The sequence below is a fragment of the Ambystoma mexicanum genome, chromosome 1q, assembly GCF_040938575.1.
Source record: "Ambystoma mexicanum isolate Mex_15411 chromosome 1q, UKY_AmexF1_1, whole genome shotgun sequence".
Taxonomy (NCBI): domain Eukaryota; kingdom Metazoa; phylum Chordata; class Amphibia; order Caudata; family Ambystomatidae; genus Ambystoma; species Ambystoma mexicanum.
The window spans coordinates 1,408,942,332-1,408,963,386 of record NC_090922.1 but is presented as its reverse complement, the minus strand read 5'-3'; the positions used below and the strand labels follow the sequence as shown (position 1 = coordinate 1,408,963,386).

The 21,055-nt window shown below is 43.3% G+C and overlaps 1 protein-coding gene across 2 annotated transcripts in view; it reads right to left on the bottom strand.

The window, feature by feature from the left end:
• Window positions 1-21,055, bottom strand: part of LOC138548445 (vitamin D3 hydroxylase-associated protein-like) — a 726,529-nt gene that overhangs the window by 238,767 nt on the left and 466,707 nt on the right. For both annotated transcript variants that reach the window (XM_069642277.1, XM_069642276.1), the window contains exon 9: window positions 5,601-5,698. In XM_069642277.1, the coding sequence (XP_069498378.1) occupies window positions 5,601-5,698 (98 nt within the window). The remainder of the gene's footprint in view (window positions 1-5,600; window positions 5,699-21,055) is intronic.

Sequence of the window (21,055 nt, the reverse complement as noted above, 5' to 3'; positions counted from 1 at the left end):
ACCTCTCCCAGGCATTCGATAAAGTGGACAGATCGCTTCTATGGAACAAGCTGAAAAACTGGAAATGCCCAGACGCCATCCTCAACCCCATAATTGCGCTGCACACTAATACCACGCTAAGTGTCCGTCTGAACAAACAAGGCTCTCTATCAAAGGAAATTCCAGCTAACAGAGGAGTCAAGCAGGGCTGCCCGTTGGCCCCGGCGCTCTTTGTCGCCTTCCTGGGAGACTTAAAAGAGTCTGAAACCACTGTGCGCTCATTTCCTCCGAAGTTTGGTGGCTCCAATCTCTCCGGCATCTTATATGCGGATGATATGATTCTGCTCGACCAGACGCCCATTGGCCTCCAACGCCAGATAGAGAATCTAGTTCACTATATGGACATTAACAACCTGTCCATAAATAAATTGAAAACTAAAATCATTATATTCTCAAAAAATCAGCCATCGATTAAAAATATCAGGCCCTGGTCTATACACCAAACAAAAATTGAAGTGGTCTCGCACTTCAAATACCTTGGAGTAATTCTTGACGGGAGTATGCAAGAAACAAAAATGCAACAACATCTATGGGCAAAAGCAAAAAATCTAACTTCCCAACTGAGAATGGTGGATCGCAAGTATGGCAAATTTTCCTTGGTGCCGGCCATTCATTTTTAAAAGGGCAAAATGGTTCCTGCCCTGACTTATGGCATGGATGCTACACTTACCATACCCACCTTATTTTGGCAGAAACTGGAGGGATTCATCTGGAAATCAGCTCTCGGCCTTCCTAACTCTATTCCCATTGCGGCTGTGAGAAGAGCGTTAGGTCTCCTATCATTGAGTGCCACTGTGAGTGTGTCTACATTAGCTCTATTCAGAAAGACCCTCACAAAATATTGGCTCCCTATCTTCAACGTCATTGCTCAAGAGATGGCTTCTACGAAGTGCAAGACTCTTGTGAACTGGGCCAAACTCCAAAAAAACAAACTACATGAACTAGCATGCACAACGGAGGACCTTATCACTAATCCCCAAAGAGTTAGCAAAAAATTGAAAAATCAGGATTGGATAAATACCAACGACCGAGCTTCGGCATGCAAGTTGTTCAACCATCTTCCTCCTACGTTTAATAGGCTAAATTCTCCTTTAGCCTATTGCTTAAAATTTCCGGACAGGAAAATAAGGTCCATCTTTTTAAGAGCCCGCTTGAACATGCTTCACACAAGAGAAATCTTGGGAATAAGACACCAAACAGTCTCAAAAATCTGCACACTATGTAAAGCCCCAGATTCTATTGAGACAGTTCGCCATCTCCTCCTGAACTGTCCCTCTTTAATCCAAGAACGTACTGCCATCCTGACACCCTTCTGGGAAGATTCTCGTTTGATTGAAGAAGACACCTGGTGGTGCCGTCTCATCTCATTTACGGTGCCGTAATTAGCGCCTTCCCCATCCCCATTATGCCCTATTGGGCAAAAATGGGAATGGGGAAGGGCAAATGGTGAATGGGGTATTACCGCCCCACTCACCTTGGAATGGGGCGGTAATTCCGCCATCCACCATGCCGGACTCTGGTATGGACCATGGTGCTAATAGCACCATGGTCCAGCGCGGAGTCGTAATGAGGCCCAATGTCACTAAGACAGTAAACACCTCAGCTGAACATTCTGATTCATGCCCAGCCACCCTGATCAAGGGGAAATAGCTAACCTGGAGGAATTCATGACCAAAAATGTGTAAATTATCGCTAACATCAGGCAGTATCCTAACATCACTAAAGGCTATCATCATCCCTCTTAAAAATGTTTAGTGCAGACCCAGAGATACCCAAGAACTGCAGGCCCATAGCGAACATTCCACTCATTGCTACAATCCAGAAAACCCCTTTCTTGCAAGATGACATTAGGAAAGCACTTGACAACAATACACAAACAGATTTAGTACTTGTTGATTTATCGACTGCCAATGAAAAAGTTAATCCATGAGACACCAGATGGGAATAGACGGTGCTGCTTCGAAGTAGGATCACCAACTACCTTGACAACCCCACTCAGAACATTAAAACAGGTGACTTCAACTCAACACATGTCCGTCCCCCTTAAACTGTGGTTTCGCTCAAGGCTCCAAACTATCCCGATGACAATTTAATCTTTACATTAAACCCCTATTATACATTGTTGAACTCTTCTCAAAATGGTTACAATTAAATGCAGATGACACACTGGTACTATTGAAACTAGAAATTGATGACAGCAATCACCAGATAACTGATCTCCTCCAGAGAATCCAGGATCTGACAATAGAGAAAAATCTTTGACTGAACGCCTCTAAAATATAAATGAACACCTTTGAGGTCCCAGCCACGGGAACACTATCTTTAAACGGCCACCCTTCCTGGGCATGGCACCCACCACTACGGACCAGGTAAATAAATTATACAGAATATTGAACTGACCGGAGCCCCTATCCTCTCTCGCCTAGACTATTGTAATAGTTTGTAGCCAGGACTAAACAAAAACTAAATCAGCTGCAAAATATCCAAGATACATAACCAAGCAGCTAAACCTATTTTGGGACTCAAGCTCCTAGGACAACATCTCACCAAAATCTCACCAGTCCTGAAACATCTCAAATGTCTCACTGCTGCAAAGCACCTGACACATAACATCAACTGTATTATTTCCCAAAGCCTCCATAACATTGCTCCTAAATACCTGACCTTTTACGTAAAAAAAGTTGTATCTACAAGACTGCTAAGATCAAAACAGGTTATCAACCTAACTGCATGCAGGTTCAAAAGATTGCAACATGCATGCAGACCTCTCACAGAATTTGGTTCCAAATTCTCAAACGACCTCCCCACAATCTTGAAAACAGAACATACCCACTCCATGAGCAAAGATATAACTCAGATATGCCCACATACATTAACCAAATAACCTCCCCTCCTCCCAATGACTTCTATACTGGTCTCTATAGCACTTTTACCGTATGACGAGAACTTTTGTCCTCACAGCCACATTTATGCCTTACCTGATGACCTCGAATTTGCATGCCTTGGCCCTGCGCAAGGTCCACATGTTCTGTGTTTGCTGTAATATGAATAACCTGCAAGCACCAGAATATCTGTAAACAATGGTGCCTTTGCAAAAGCATGAACCACACGATGGAACCCAACTGTCTGCTCAGATCTCTGGTTATGACTGCAACTAAGCATCCTACATGGGGCATGCACACCTCACCCCATGCTGCCTTTTCCTTGTAAATATGTCACACATTTGTATCCTACTCACTGTCCTGTTTTATGTTTCCTAGTCGTTTTCAAGCAACACCATATCAAGGGAGCGCATTACAAAACTTAAATATAAATGCAGAATACAATGGGTTAATCTCAAAGGGAACCCAAGCACAAGGTGTTTAGCGCCTACTCTTTGGCCTCGATTGTACTGGCCTATGGATCAAGAGTGCAGCAGCAGTTTCTAGGCACTTACGCTTCATGAAGCGCTGCCCATCGCATTCCATACATGAGGAAAGGTCAGCAGAGCCCCTGACTTGTGATCTGCATTTAAGGGGCTACTAGTTCAGCTTCATGGGGCATCTCGGAGCAAACATGACTAGTATAGATAAAGATTTTGACTCAAAAGAATCAAACAGGATATAGTAGCAAAATACCATTCAGTGGAACACTAATTCTTGCGCCAATACAATGCCAAATCTTGAGTAAATGGGATTTGTAACGTTTGAGCTTCGACATTTTTTCATTCTCTATTATCATACGATTCCATGTCTAACCACACATCTTGTGAATCCAGACACATTCGAGTGCATCTCAGCACATCACCTGGCCGACAATTTGAAGCTGATCACCCACAAAGGTACACCTTTTAAGAAGGAGTGCCTAAGGCAGAGCAGTTGCAGCTGAAACTCCAAGTTGGCCCTCAACTTCCTAACTGTAGCTCTTTCTTGGCTTTTGAACGTCTGTCTGACCGCCTCTTGAGCATTTTCCTGCCCATTGATTATCGACTGTTTAGGTTTGTCTTGGACAGCAATCAACTGTGATGCAAGTGGCTTGCGTTCCCTTCACCTGCTCCTGCAAAGAGAAGCATTTCATTTATCATTTGTAGGGGGTCTTTGGAACCTTTGATCTCCGATTGGGCATTTTACCAAAAAGTGTAAATTTGAGGGGGAATCCCGGTGTATTAAATTGTAAAAAGGTGTATTGTGATGTAAATATAGTAGAGCATTTTGTATTGGGTTTCCCGCTGCTCCGTTAACCAGCATCTGCCATAGCCATTAATGGTAGCATTTGGAAGGAGAAAGCGAATGCCAGATAGAGTTTAACAGTGCAGATAACAGAGCATTCTAAATGGAAGAATACTGGTAAATACAGCAGAAGTCCAGGATGCTTTGTTATGCGGGCTGTGTGTCCATTGTTCCTGTCTGTCATTTAGAATAGGTGTATTCTATTATCAGGCATATTTTGCCTTCTAGCAGCAGGTGGCAAATATCAAAGCTTTTACTGTAAATTTAAAAACCTTTAAAAGTATATTGTTTAATACTGTCGCAATGGCATTATCTCCTCCAAATCCCATTGTGGTTCCTGTAATCTTATCTCAATCAATACTGTGCCATGTACTCCACAGGATGTAGGAGACACTCCTGCTGCTATACAATGATAGCATGTTCTGCACAGCTGCTCCTTGGATAAGGGTATGCACTGTATCAAAATAACTAAAATAATAATGATAACGTTGTGTTTGTACAGTATGTGCCTCTAATGAGGGGAACATGTACCTCATTTACATTGCCCGCCAAATGCTGATTCCAAGATGGCCCATCCCCAACACTTCGGACCTCATAACACGGAAGGCGGTAAGGGTTAACGGTCACCGGTAATGGAACTGGTGACCGTTAACCCTTACCGCCTTACTACGAGGTCCCTTTGCGGGTAGGTGCTGTTTAGCAGGTGATAAAAACCAACCCGCAAAGAGACCAGGGAGCTAATTACGGTACCGCAATTTGCGGTACCGTAATTAGCACCTTCCCCATTCCCATTATGCCCTATGGGGCAAAAATGGGAATGGGGAAGGGCAATGGGGGAAGGGGGAATTACCACCCCGCCAACCTTGGAATAGGGCGGTAATTCCCCTTTCCACCAAGGCGGTGCCAGTATTTTACCGGCATGGACCAAGGTGCTAATAGCACCTTGGTCCTCCGCCTACCGTGTAATGAGGCCCTTCGTCTTCTAGTCCCTCTACTGTTCTCTAGCTAGGTGTGTACATATACATTTCATATATGCATCACCTAAAGAGTAGATATTAGTCACCCTTAAATCGTTTTTTCATTTGAATAAATTGCTACTTTTTAAGCCAATGATAAGACTGAATAAATGAGAACACATCATTAAGAAATGTGCTCCCGCCAAATTGGCCAAAGCGAGCAATATGGTAAAATAATAACAGGAATGGGTAGGGTAGTATAAAGCCTACAGGGCAGTGCATGAACACCAAGTTGGAGCATCCTGCCCAGACCAAGTTCCAGAGTAACCTTTGAGGCAAGTACACTTCAGTAAATATACTTCAAAGACAGATGTTCATCCTTGTAGACACCACTCACAATTTGTCCAGCAAAGTGGAGGCTCCATCCGATAGCATTCCTTGGTAAGCCAGCTCAGTGAAGGCGAAGTCCATGCGAGGAGGAGCGAATTCCACCAACTAGGGAAATAAGCAGAGAGCATGATTACAGTGGCGCCACATGGATCAGTCTGGATTACAATGAATTCCTGTCCGTCTTAGCATCAGGCCCAGCGCAGGCCATATGTAAGAGGTGCTGTAATTAAGAAATGTCAACTCAGCCATACCCACTACTCACAAACTATACCCCCCAGTGTAAGGAAATTCACAGGGGGGTGTAAAATACATCCTTATTCTCCAGGGCTATTGGATTCCATGATAACATGTATGGTGAGGTGGACTTAATGTCGAGGCTAATATCCACCTCTTTTCACAACCTCTCCCCCTCCCTCTGGGCCAATTCATTTAAACCTGTCTGCCAGGTAGCTTTATGTAAGATCTGGGACAGGCCTTAGGTAAGGTTTCTACTTAAACGTTGAAACCAAAATGATTATGCCTGAATACGTGTCCTGCATATTCCTATGTTTAGGAATAGGTGTCCAGTTGTTGAAATAGCATGACTTGACTCCATCTTAAGTCTATTTATAATGCAGCTACAGAGTGTGACACTCTGATATATTTTGCCTCAGCCAGCTAGGGAATAATGGGCAAAACAATGAGTATTGAGACAAATTACGAATTTTGCGCATTTCTATTTCTGCTATCTTTATGAATCCTATTGTCTTATCTTCCCAGGGAGATTGACATCCCATTAACTGATGAATATAATTTAAAACATCAAGGTACTGTCTGGAAATTGACTTAAATTAAGGTGTAGGGGTGTGCTTTGAAACCTTTAATTTGGAAACACCAAAAAAATGGTACCAATGTATATTGGTAATTCAATACCTCTGAGGCTGATTTACGACTGCATTTACTAAGCGGAAAAAAGGTGTAAGTAGTAAAAATGACTCAGGCACTTACGTAAACTACTTATTTAACTTAGCACATCAGCCCAATATTATTATTTTGTATCCTACTATGGCTAAGGTATCTTTCTCTTCATGTATTCTTTTCTGTAGCCTTGCGATGCTTCGGAAGAAGGTCAATAGACCGAAACACGTAAAGCACATTCCCATATTTCCAAGGCACTGTTCAACTGGAATCACTATAATCACACATGAGTTAAATGTTTATGTTTTGATCTGTTCAGAATATAGACTACTCCCGTCATTAGTGGCAATTGTATTCATAAATTGTGTTGAATGACAAAATCATCTTTTTTCATAAACATTATAACATTTTGTCGAATTTGCATCAGTAGTCTCTTCTAAGGTTAGGAGAGCCTGAAATTACAATACATGATGTAACCCACTTTGCATTGTGGAATTCTTCCATATATATAATATTTTCACCCTTGGCGAAAAGGTTCTCTCTCTCCAGAAATATCAGCCCCATCGTGTCGATGTTACATGAGTTTCAAGGTGTAAAGTTTGGACCAGAGGTGCAGGTTGAATTTCACACAATAGACTTGCAAAGAAGAGGTAGTAGTAATTTCAGTTCTAAGTCATAACCAGTTATATCTTTCCATGGAGAACGGAAAAATGGGCATCTGTGACCTTTCAGAAGTTCAAATAATATATATTAGCTTCATGTACCACAAAGATGTTCTAAAATTAGATCTGAGGGAAATGGAACCCACATGCTAAATGCAATCAAATGCATTTTTCAAGAATGAGGCATGATACTTTAGCTATCCACATGTTCTAAAGATGATCCACCGAGTTTAGTTAAATCCAGCATTTTTCTACCAAGAGCAAACAAGATCTCTATCAAGGGCAGACTTCTTTGACAAGTGTCCAAAAATGTATGCTCACTCATCCGACAAGATAAATCAGAAAATAATTGCAGGTAATCTACAGTAGCCTGTCAAAGTTAATTACATGTTGTTAGTAAAGCACGTATTTGCCATAAATATGACCTTGTAGCTCTGTGGACTGTCAGGGTTTCATAGTATTTTTAAAACAATGTTATTATTTACTTACAATTTAACCGTTTACACAGTAGATCAACATTTCCATTTTATCCTACATACATTGTGTGAGACCGTATATAGGAGCTCTGTTCCCCAACAACCCTCCTCCCTACCTCGCAAATAATAATTAACAAATGCACTGCCTCCTCTCGCACCTATTCGACTGTGTAGACCCTTCTACTGATAGTCCGGCTTTGTATGCACTACACTGTGGTCGACATGGTTGTTTCAACCGTGGGAGTCATGTAGTTTCTGCACCTTCCGTAGCTGAAAACACATCTTGTATCAGTACTCTCCAGGGTTCAATGTCAGATCCCCCTTCTGCCCGGCCCCAATGGGTAGTCTTCTGCCACACTGAGGTTTCTGCCACCGTCCATTTCTGCAGATCCCTCCACCATTGATCCACACTAGGCCCATTTTGAGATTCCAACCCATCGATACTCTGGCTTTTGCTAATGCATAACCTAAGTCTTTAAGTTTACAAATGTGTTTCACTCTTCTCGGTCTTGTAAACACTCCTAGTAGACAAGCCGAGGGAGAATGAATATTTAACATCACATCTGATCTAGACAGTTTATTCGCTATTGCTTCCTAATAATGTTGTAGATTAGGGCAGGACTAAAACATATGTAACATAACAACATTTTCATGTATGTATTTTGGTCAACGCTGTACCTCCAAGTTATTGAACTTTGAGACATTTTGGGGTGTTAAATACACTCTGTGTGTAATAAATATTTGTGAAAGTTAGTTTTTATCGTTTCTAGATACTAGTTTATGGTACGAAAGCATCCGCAGTCAAGCAGCGTCCATAAAAGGTTCTCCCAGATCTTTTTCCCATGTTTGCTGCATATTCCACACTGGTGCCGAATACTGGGTGAGAAACAATTCACATAACCGTTCTTTCTTTCCTTTTTGATAAATTGTCAATCTTTTTAAAAGTTATATTTAGGTTGCATTAGGTTTCTCCACAACCGACCTCGTTCATGTTCTATTGGTTGGTTAGAACTGTCTTTACATGTACAGTTTAGATCTCCCATTATTACGAGCGGGTCATGCTATTTTTCTCTCTGTTATTAACACAGCAATGTCCTCCGGCAACGTATCGTTTGAAGGAATTTTTGGGTTCCATTAGATGTTTAGTAGAATCAGCACTCGCTGGGGTTCAACACAGGCCTTTTCTATTCTTAAAGCCACCAACTGTATGTATGGAGTGGGAGTCAGAGTATATAACAGTTCCCAGTTTAAATCTTTTTTAATGCCCACCAACAATCCCGACATTGGTCGCCCTTTGGGTCCTTTAAGTGCTGGGTTCAACAGGACCCAATAACCTTCTAATAAGGGGCTTTCGGTCAGCCATGCTTCTTGTAAACAGAGGGCGTGATAGTCCTTTTTCTGTCGATATCCTTTGCTGAACAAATGGCTATGCCCTCTGGTCTTCCAACTTATTAAAGATCAGGGTTCCCCAACTTCCTTTAAGCGTTATTGATCATAAATTTTTCCCGCCAGCAAGTTGATTAACCATTTCCATTTATCATCATCTTTATCAGTACTTTGTGTTGTTTTTCTTGCCTTAGCTGGGGTTCTTTCACTCCTGTTGTTTTTGTTTGGGCCTTGAGCATTTTTAGACTGTTTAGGTTTCTCCCGTTGTTTAGCTTTACTACAGTGATTTGTTTGCAGTAGGGGCTGATGGGTTATGCTCACCCAGCTTTTCTCGTAATATCAAAGCCCATAGGTTGTTAATGGTGGGCCTCTGCTAGGAGAAATTGCTTAACCAAATTAGAGACTGTATGAAAATACACGTTATCAGTACGTTCCTCGTCCTGAAATTCGGCTAAAGAGAGGTAATTTGATGTTAGGCTCAAGCCCAGAATATGGTATAGTAGTCGAATTACGGTTAATCTATGTAATATCAAACCATCCTCAAAGTGTAGAATTCTTTCCAACGCTAGACCTTCTTGATTTGTGTCTGAACCATCTTTATGTTTGCCAGAACTTCTTTCTTCTTTTTCTGTTAACACCTCCTTAGAGATACATTTTGTTCTTTCAGGTGTTACTTGTCTTGTTTCTTGGGAGAGTTCCAATTTTCTTTCGGCTTTATTTGTATCCATCAGTCTGATTGATGCTGGTTTCTCTCCACTAATTCCTTGTTCTGCATCATCGTTGTTTAGTTGCTGTTATTTGGTTTATTTCCTTGATTCCTTCTTATATTTTTTTCTTTCAAGGTTAGTTTAATGAGCCCTCTCCTCTTGCCGTTCTGTAGGGGTTCACAGTTTATAGAGTTTTCATTCTCTGAGGAAGAATCCTCCAGGTCTGAGGCGGATCTACTGCTGTCACTGTCCTCCAATTGTGAAGCATACCATTGGTCCGTCTCTTTATCACTTTCCATTGATTGCTCATTATTGCCCCTTTCTTCCTCCGAAACAGGGTACGTCGATAGATATATTGTCATGTTCCATGTCTTCATCGTCCGTTAGCTCTACTATCTCTGGTATGGTTTTATGGATACACTCTTTCATCTCCTGGTTTGATTAAATCTGCGCTGTATTTCTGGAGTTGTTGGCATCTTTAGGGATAGACACATTTTTGAAAAAGGACCTGCTTTTATTTGATTTTTATGTCGAAGGCACATTTTGATTCTTTGTCTTCTTTAACGTTTTACTGTTTGATGCCCCTTTTGCGATTTTTTTAAATTTTATTTCTTTTATTCTTCTTGGTATCATCTGAATATCTCTGATCTATTCATTCGTTAGGGGGATTTTTTAAAAAACGTTATATAGGTTTGTTTCCGGATCATTCTTTTTCGCTTTCAACTCTTCTTTTTGAGATTCGGAGTAACTATTCAACGTTTCTTTCATTTTTAATCAAGTTGTATTTGTTAATACTAGTTGTTTCTGTTTTTTTGTTGGTTCCTCACTTAATTTGCCGTCCTCTTTAATTATCAAATCAGGGTCTATTGACTCCTTGAGGCTACTCACCGCTGTAGGTTCCGCTATTGTGTCAAGATTAGTCAGGCGAGTACAAAGGCAGCGAATATGGCAAGGGAAATGTGCACCCAGGAACTACGACTCAGGTATGCTAGAACCCAGGAGTGCAAATAGAGTGTGACATCAAAACCAATATATGAAAAGGGATGTGGGGTAAGCACCTGACCGCGAGGAAAGTCGGCAAGCGCCTTACCCCCAATTGCTGTTACAGGTACTGACAGCGCTAAACCCACGGGGAGGGCAAGCAATGACAGGATCTGTGTACTAACACTCTTGATGGTATTACATAAGGGAACTTAAGAACTGTACTCACGAGGACGAGATAAACCTCTTGAATGTCAGCTAGCCCACGAATCCTGTTGAAGAAACTGGGACCCCGAAAGGCTAGTACAGCAATGGAAGGAAAACTAAATACCTAAGTGGGAATAGTGTTTACAAAATAGTGAGGAAAACATAAGCATTCACACAGGAGCTAGCTACTACCGCACACCACACCTAATAATCAAAGGGAAAATAAATGCAGAAGTGCAGTGGAAAACATGGAATGGATCCTCTAGAAAGTAAGGATCAGGAGCAGGGAAAAACGAAATAACCTATGCAAACTTCTCCCTACCCCTCCAAGGAAAAGACAGGAAACTAAACTAAGAGGAACGCTAAGGCAAATGGGTAACAGCAGCAAAGGACAGAGTCAAAGAAATATAGAACACAGACAAACTGGGCTGCATCTAAAAGGGGAAAGCACTGAGAATTGCTGCCTGCAAACAGAGGAAGACAAAAAGGGAAATCAAGGGAGCAGAAATCAATTAGCGCATGAATCCGAAATTCAGGGCGGAGGAAACAAGAAAACAGGAACAAGGAAGTAGGTACAAAGGCAAGGAACCAGGAACCAGGGACTAGTCAAAAACAGGAACACTGCAAACGATGACCAGCGCTGGACTGAAGTAAGACTGAGGCTTTTAAAGCTGCTTAACGAGCACACGCCTCGGGTGTGCTGATTGCTGCACCTGCCGCCACAGCTGTTACCTATCCTCCACCCAACCTTGTGTTGCAAGGGTGGAGGTGGAGCAGTGGGCCAGGCATTCTGGGAAGCATAGTCATTTGGTTAAAGAAGCATGCTGGCTGCCAAAAACCTGGAATGGATCCGGAAGGGAAGTAGCTGGGAAAATAGGGATTTAGCGCTCCCAAATCATCACAGCACTGTAGCATAAAGTTCGGAGGAAAAGTCCAGTAGGGAATAAACCCCAGTTCATGCCCCCAAATGGTGGGAACGGGAGCGAAGGGAGCGAGTCGTGACAGTATACCCCCTCCTACGGCCGGCTTCGGGTGCCCGCCACCCGCACAAGACATATTCTTTCCATGATGGGAGTGCTTATTCTTTGGAGGTGGCACTGATGGAAATGGTGGCCTGTGGGCAAAGGCAGATGGACTTCCATGATAGGAGTGCTTTGTCTTTGGAGGTGGTACTGATGGAAACGGTGGCTTCTGGTGAGGAAGAGACTCATGGTTCGAAGAAAGGCATGAAGGACTTGCAGGACCAGAAGCAGAGTTGGAAGGTCCAGGAAGCTCAGTCACTGGGAGTGGACCCTTATAAGTCTTTGAGGAGGGAGGCAGGCTGGTGCAACATGCCTTAGGCAATGGTAGAAGCTCTGTTAGCCTTTCTGCCGAGAGTGGACATGCGGGAGGTGAGGAAAATGCTGGCTTCAGGAAAGGTTTATGCTCAGCCATTAGAGAAGGTGGTGGCTGAGGTAGAGGTTCAGATTTCCTTCTGTCATCCATCTGGGAAAAGGCTTGTGGTTGAAAGTGACTAAGGTTTGACTGCACATGTTCTACGCCTTGGAGACCTGAAAGTCCAATGGGTTGTACAAGGCTAGTACTCCTGGTGACAGTCGTGTAGCCACTTTGTTTCACGTGGGATACCACAGCAGGGATGTTTGGCATCCTGATAGGAGTGATAGACGCAGTACTTGGTATTTCAGGCAGACTCGCAGAAGGAGCAATAACAGACACATCTTGAACTGCAGCAGTCATTCCCTTCCTTTGGCTACTAGCACCCGACTGGTGCTTCTTGGCGGAATTCTGTTGCACAAGTCCTGTAGGTAATACGCCGGTCTGCACCACCCCTTGTGCACACCCAAGTGAGTGGTTCTGACTCACCACTTGGTCCAGCTTGATGACTCTGAAGCGGGAGCTGGCAAAAGTCTCAAACTCTGATGCTGCATCTTTAGGAGGCTCTGATGCTAAAGTGAAGCAGTTGGGAGAATCGTCTTGTGGACAAGGCAGGCATTCTGGTGCTCCTCCTGAAGCAAAAGAAAGGCAGGCTAGACGTTCATCGACTGTAAATGGTTGGGATTCAGGAGGAATCGCTGGAGCAGAAGAAAATACAGCAGAATCTGATGGTGTAGACAGGTATACCTCTGATATTGGCAGCGAGGCTATGCAGGATACAGGCGTCTCATGAACTGAAGGCAAATACTCAGTATACTCCGGGACTGAAGACATGTTCTTTTGATGGACTACCGGAGGCTCTAAAGCTGAAGGATGATCTGCAGGATGAGTCACTGTAGCTGAAGACAGGCAGGTCAGGGGAAACCTTGAGGCTGAAGGCATGCAAGCTGGAGCAATCTCGGTTGCTGGATACAAACATGTCCAGGTCTTTGGGACTGGCTCTTGAGTAAATGGCAGACATGGCAGTGGTTCATTGGTTGAAGACAGATGTGCCAAAGATGACTGCAGGGCTGTGGATTGAATCATAGAAGAGTCAATGGTTGTAGGAGGACAGACAGAAGTCTCAGAAGTTGACAGACCCATCGGTGGCTCAGGAATGAAGGGCACCTTTAGGGCAGTAGACTCCTTGGCACCAGTAACCAAAGTCTGAGCTGTACCCTTGCAGTCCCTTCCTTTAGTGGGTGACACAGAGTCTTTTTCTTTGTAGAAGTCAAAATCAATCAGTGGAATCACCATAGTAAAGTCTCTGTTAATCAGGATTTCGTCTATTGTCCATTCCTCTGTTTTAGCTTCTGAAAGAGGCAGATTATCAATCAACAGTTCAGGAACCGCCTGACGGTTCTTTGGTTCAGTATACTGTGGAATGAGTCCATCAGAACATGAAATCTGTACTGTCTCTGACTGTTCGTATTGATTAGAAGTGGCAGAAGGAAGAGTGAACCCAGAGGTAACATTGTTTTCCACATCAGCTTTAACATCTACTTCAGTCTCAGCAGCTGTATCAAGAGCAGGGCCTAAGCCTAGGGTAGTGACTGAATCTGTGTATGCCACCATTGTGGATTGTGTTTGGAAATCAGAAGCTTGTATGTGTGCTAGCTCAGAATTATGACAAACTGCTACACAGGGTATTTTTGGTAAAGGAGTGGCTTGTAACTCTTCAGCTAACTGCAATCCCTGATAAACAGCAGAACAATTGTTAGAACCTGTGCCTAGATTTAGCGCTGTGCTAGACGAAAGACCTTCACTCCCAATAGATCTAACATATCGACAAATATCATGGTTTACCAAAGTCTCTGCACTCAGGGGCTGAACAGTGTTCACTTCCTCCACATCAACAGATAAAGTCTGAGGTGTATTCAGTAAAGAGTGTAAGGTTTTATTTTCCTCTTGTGCAGAAATGAGTTCTTGTCTTAACTCCTCAAGTTTAGCTCTTAGCATGCCCTGCATTAACTGTACATCACTATCAGTAGGCACAGGGGGAAGCATAATGGCATCAGGGTTGGAACCTGCACTAGCAATCTGGATGTGCATCGATTGTACATTGTCCTCTACTGCTTGCAGGTTCTGTGATTTATAGTTTATCTTTCCAACTTGGTCTGTGTTTCCCTTAAACAAACTATTGACATTAGACCTCTTGGCATTAGGGACTACAGTATGTACCTGTGCAACGGAGTATGCGTTAGACTGAGGGTAGAAAACAGAAGTTATGCAAGAAACCCCTCCATTCTTTATGTTGGTATCATGAAACTGTTCTATCTGAGGTGAAGCACAACTGGAATCATGGGGTTCAACAACAGAGGTACTCTCGTATAATAAGTCTAACAGTGTGTTGTTTTCTGCGGCTAAGGCTTGCGCTGACATAGAATCGGGATCAAAACCAAAGATAGAACTAGGATCAGGCCATGTAGGATGTGCCATCCTATGGGAAAAATACTTTGCACGTAAATGCCCATTCGTGACAAGGAGTTCATTGGAGTCAGGACTAGTGATTTGATTGTCACAGGTAAATGTAGGGGAAGCTTTCTGTACAAACTTGTTAGAGGCCTTGCTGCCTTTCTTTATTAAACTTGCCATATTCAATGGGAATTTTGGGCTGGTCATACTGTCAAGATTAGTCAGGCGAGTACAAAGGCAGCGAATATGGCAAGGGAAATGTGCACCCAGGAACTACGACTCAGGTATGCTAGAACCCAGGAGTGCAAATAGAGTGTGACATCAAAACCAATATATGAAAAGGGATGTGAGGTAAGCACCTGACCGCGAGGAAAGTCGGCAAGCGCCTTACCCCCAATTGCTGTTACAGGTACTGACAGCGCTAAACCCACGGGGAGGGCAAGCAATGACAGGATCTGTGTACTAACACTCTTGATGGTATTACATAAGGGAACTTAAGAACTGTACTCACGAGGACGAGATAAACCTCTTGAATGTCAGCTAGCCCACGAATCCTGTTGAAGAAACTGGGACCCCGAAAGGCTAGTACAGCAATGGAAGGAAAACTAAATACCTAAGTGGGAATAGTGTTTACAAAATAGTGAGGAAAACATAAGCATTCACACAGGAGCTAGCTACTACCGCACACCACACCTAATAATCAAAGGGAAAATAAATGCAGAAGTGCAGTGGAAAACATGGAATGGATCCTCTAGAAAGTAAGGATCAGGAGCAGGGAAAAACGAAATAACCTATGCAAACTTCTCCCTACCCCTCCAAGGAAAAGACAGGAAACTAAACTAAGAGGAAGGCTAAGGCAAATGGGTAACAGCAGCAAAGGACAGAGTCAAAGAAATATAGAACACAGACAAACTGGGCTGCATCTAAAAGGGGAAAGCACTGAGAATTGCTGCCTGCAAACAGAGGAAGACAAAAAGGGAAATCAAGGGAGCAGAAATCAATTAGCGCATGAATCCGAAATTCAGGGCGGAGGAAACAAGAAAACAGGAACAAGGAAGTAGGTACAAAGGCAAGGAACCAGGGACTAGTCAAAAACAGGAACACTGCAAATGATGACCAGCGCTGGACTGAAGTAAGACTGAGGCTTTTAAAGCTGCTTAACGAGCACACGCCTCGGGTGTGCTGATTGCTGCACCTGCCGCCACAGCTGTTACCTATCCTCCACCCAACCTTGTGTTGCAAGGGTGGAGGTGGAGCAGTGGGCCTGGCATTCTGGGAAGCATAGTCATTTGGTTAAAGAAGCATGCTGGCTGCCAAAAACCTGGAATGGATCCGGAAGGGAAGTAGCTGGGAAAATAGGGATTTAGCGCTCCCAAATCATCACAGCACTGTAGCATAAAGTTCGGAGGAAAAGTCCAGTAGGGAATAAACCCCAAATCATGCCCCCAAATGGTGGGAACGGGAGCGAAGGGAGCGAGTCGTGACATATTGTTAACACCTCAGGGCTGAATTCACTGTCATCCCTCTGGGGGTCCTCCACTATTTCTGTATCTCTGATGTTTCGCACAATTTTGCCTCGCCGCGACCCAAGGCTATTGTTTTGATGTACTCCTTGTTTAGTGTTCGTAAGTCGATTTTCATTAATTTCAGTGTTCAGGGTTATTTTATTTTTTGACGAGGCGATTGAGTCAGGGTTGGTGGTTCGGGCATTCTCAATTGCTTCCGCCATGGCCACCCTTTTCCTTTCTTTTTTCTCTTTTATTATGGGCTCCAAAATGTCATGACTGAGCTGTGACACTTTGGCGGAGCTATTGTCCATGTTGTTTTGTAGGGCTGATATAAACCCTTCCATAAATATCATCTTGGAATGAACCATCGCTAATAGCGTTGTATGGTCTTGCAGGGAGCCCGCTACTTCCTCATATCATTTCATGAAGGGCGCCAAAATCGCTTTCATGGTTGATACTGTCAAGAACTTACCTTCTGGAGTTCCTCCTGGCAATTGCCCAAGATTACTGCTTGCATTGGTTTGGTCCTTTTTGTCAATTGGCGCCTTTTCATTAGCTTTGTTGCAGCCCGCATTCTTTTGTTGTTCTGGCTCTGCGTCTCTCCTGGAGTACGTTTGAGTGGTCTGATCTTTTAATAACGAGCTTAAGCAGATCCCTTCTAGAATGTACGTCTTGATGTATACCGTAGTTCTTATTTGAAATTTGGTCCCTGCTTAATGTTTCCATATTACGGGAAGTTTCCAGCAACACTTCATCTGAAATTTCGGATTCAATACTTCTCGGCAGTATTTTCTCTGCCGACTTTAATCCTCCTGTATGTTGTTCACTTGAATTCCGTTTGGATGTCCCATTAAAGGTAAAGCTAGCCAAGGTCATTGAGGCTGTTAAGGTTTGTGGTTTCCATATGTTTTTTTCTTTAGCAGGACTCTCACGAGTATTACCTCTATGTGTGGACAGCAAACCCCTGTTAGCTCTTTTGTTAGGCAGCCACATTCTTAAATCCTTATTTAGCTCACTATCTTCAGCATCTTGCAATCTGGTTCTTTTTACGGTATATTGACTAGCCTGTGGAACTCTAATGTTTAATTCTTGATCCTTTACTTGCTTGTCTTGACATTGAGGGACCTCTATTGGTCCCTTATTCACGGTGGCCCTTGCATTCTGCGATTTTTTGGCAGTCTCCGCTTGGCTCACCTCTTTGACATTGCATGTTGAGCTTGTCTTCTGTCCCTGAATGGGTCCTAGCCCCTTTGCTTCAGGGGGTTGCCTCTTCATTTTCAACTTCTGGCCTTGGGGATTTGCATTTAAGGGGTTTAGTAGTATGTTCTTGTTGTTTCCTGTATTTTCCACCTTATTATTTTTCACTGTTAAGTCTGAAGCATTATTATTGTCAGATTGCTTTTCTTTAATTGACATATGTTAATTTGAAATCTCTTTTATCGTTATTTCATTCTCTTTGTCATTTCCCACTTCCTTGTCCGTCAATGCCATCCTGTTGACATATTGAGCGGTGCTGGCCCCAATGTTAACCTTAATTATGAACAGGTAAACTGTTCCTCCTTCTTTCCTAATTGGGGGTGGTGTATAGTTAAGTGGCGTCACTGCTTCTGCCGCCCACATCGGCGTCAAGCAGTCATCAACCCCCCTTGCATAGGACTGGGACTCTATCCTTTCTTCCAAACTTGCAATGCCAGTCGTTAGTGCTGACTGTTGATCTTTAATACACAAGTAGCAGGAAACATTTTTACACAGAGATCCCGGCACACCAGACACTCTGTCTCCGCTTATTAAAGTCCGAGAAAGGGTATGGAGCAAGAAGGACTAGGAAATATGATTCAGAGAACATTTTCTAACAATTTACTAACGATCAATCAATCAATGAATGATATGATCCAGCGTGCGTGCGTGCAATGCAATGTGTGTATGTTTGTTATATTACATCAAGAGTGACACAGGAGTGCCTCCGGTATAATCACTGGTGCACGTAATGTAATGAAGTGTCACTGGGGAGCTCTGAAAAACAAGGAAGGAAAGATCCCCTTCACTTACCCCGCAATGCACTGAAACGATCACTCCACATTTACTCGGTTCAGTGCGTTACTCGGCCCCGACTGTTACTGCGCAGCTCAAGACAGCAGCTTCACCAACGCGTTGTCAGCCGCTCTGATCAGCAGCAGCCGCTCCTAATTACTCCCTCCTGCTTGGCTGTGGCTGAGGCTCTGCTTGGCTCTGCTCTGTCTCGGTAGCGGCTCTGCAGCAAGTGGCTCACCTTTCCTCCCAGTCACCATAAATATTAAAGCAGTGTATACACCGCCAGCAACCCAAGTCGAACTTGCTCCGCAGATCCAGCAGTCAGCAGTCCGCCGAATCCAAATCAGCGATAAGGACCCAAATCAATGTGTCAAGCCACACTAGTCTAACTCACTCGCTCTAGCCGATTCCGACACATCTATATATGTATCTATTGTTAATAGTATTGTGTGATAACTTTACTTGCCAATAGTCATTTTTCTATAGTGTGTTTGGCCAGTAAATAATAATAGTATTTTTATACATCCTGTCTTAGTGTAATCTGTGATTCCCATTGTGTGACCTCATTGTGGACCCTTTACCAGCTCACCGCCTCTGAAGAACTTGGCCTAGACCGCCTGTCACTGCTACCCGAACTTCTTTGGCTACAGCTCCCAACAGTTGTCCCTGTCACAATATAGGTGGCCTTCTATAAATCTGTCCACCAGGCCAGAGTATGGAAAATCAGTCCTAACATAGCCTCATAGCATACTTAACTACCACAGCAAGGCAATCCGATCATCTAAAATTACATAACTACAGCATAAAACACCTTGAATGCACATCCTAGAAAAACAGCATGCATGAACGTGAATGGCTCTGAACAGTGAGAAAATGCATAGGAAAAGGGTACATCTAGGCCACATTGAACAAATTTGTGTGTGCTATTGCTTTTTAAGGGCTGCTTTCCAGCTTCTTTTGGGGATGTAGGAGAATCCAGTTAGAGCTCAGGCTGCTTAAAAGAGGTAACTTTTGTGGCCATGGGGGAGGCGGGCAGCAGCATTCTAAAAGTCTCAAAGTCAGTTGTGGCGCGATTCAACTAAGGGATAGACTGGGGGTGGGTTCTGTCCCATTGGAAACATTTTTAAGTAATGGATTATGATGGTGACTTTTGCATCACGATTTTATGGAAAAACCGGGTGAAAAAACATACAATGAAACTAATAGGAGGAGCAGTTTGTATATTTCCCTTATGCCTCTCTCCAGAATACATGCCTGCTCTGCCATTTGAATTCACTTTGATGATGCTGTGTTCATAATATATGCCATCAATGCCACTGTAAATGACTTTCATGAAGTTCACCGACAGTATAAGCCAGCCAACATGCTATAAATCACTTGTCACCCCCACAAGTGATACCAGCAGCCATTTGCTTTTATAATACTGGTGTGGACAGTGACTCTACCAAACAAAAGATAAGCACATATCACACTTTATCACACACTCACTCACACAATAACATAAAAATAAAATCACTCACACACCGACTCATATGCGATTGCATACCTTCATCCAAATTCTTACAAACACACACACATTGCATAACTAACATTTATATATGCAAGGAATGCCAGTGTAAATTACTTTCATGAAGCTGCACCCACCACAGTATATGCCAGAAACCATGCTATAAACCACTGTTCATGCCCAAAATACATGACAGTATTGTCAGTCATTTGCTTTTTCAATGATGGTGTTGCCCCCTCTCCTGGCAAGCAACGCGCATGCACCCGTCACTCTTTAACACTCACTCACTCACTTACTCACTCACACACTAACACACGCACAGACTCTCATGCGAGTGCACATCTTTATCCCAAATCTTACATACACACACCCACACATTGCAGACAATTAAAAGAAGTTCACACACCCACACATTTGAATTTAACTTCAAACGCGTAATCTGCCCCTTCAGGTATCAGGTTCTCCAGTCTGGCTGGTGCCAGGTACAGCAGCTCTCTCATGAACCGCCATGAACGGAACAAGCCCAATTCGGTAACTACTGAATCAGGCTCTGACTCAGACCCACCCACAATGCACCTCAGCAGAGCGCTCATTAAACCTAGATCTCTCCTGGCCCACACATGGATATATCCGATCTTAACATGACAAACAACCTAGACATAATAGCCATTACGGAATATATGGCTGCATGAAGCAGCTGGACCAACCTTTTCCCTCGCCATCCCTGACAACTATACCATCTACCGTAAGGATAGACTGCTGTCTAAAAGTGGTGAGTAGCCATTATAGTCAAGATCACCTGGCTATTAGAGAAATACGTAACCAAGCATTGCAATTGGGAAAATGCCTCTCTATCAAACTATCACTCTCCAACACCACCACATTAACCGTCACACCATATATAGACCCACCGGCCCCATGTTATCCTTCTAGGAAGACACCACACTACTCCTGTCTAAGGACACTCAAGCCCTCATCAAGAATTATCTTCATGGGCGACAAACTTAGGCCTCAGCGACCAGACTGATTACAATGCATTGACTATATCCAGCGCCATCGAAGCTCTGGGCTTCTCCCACCGGATCAAGTGCCCTACACATGACAAAGGTTACACCTTAGACTGGCTGGCCAACATGAACTACAACATCAACATTGTAGCCAACACCCCATGCCCCTGGTCCGACCATAATGTCATATCGTTCACTATCCCTTGGAGCGCATGGATTTAGGTACTACTTCTATGATGATGACATGCAGCTGTTGGTTTGTTTG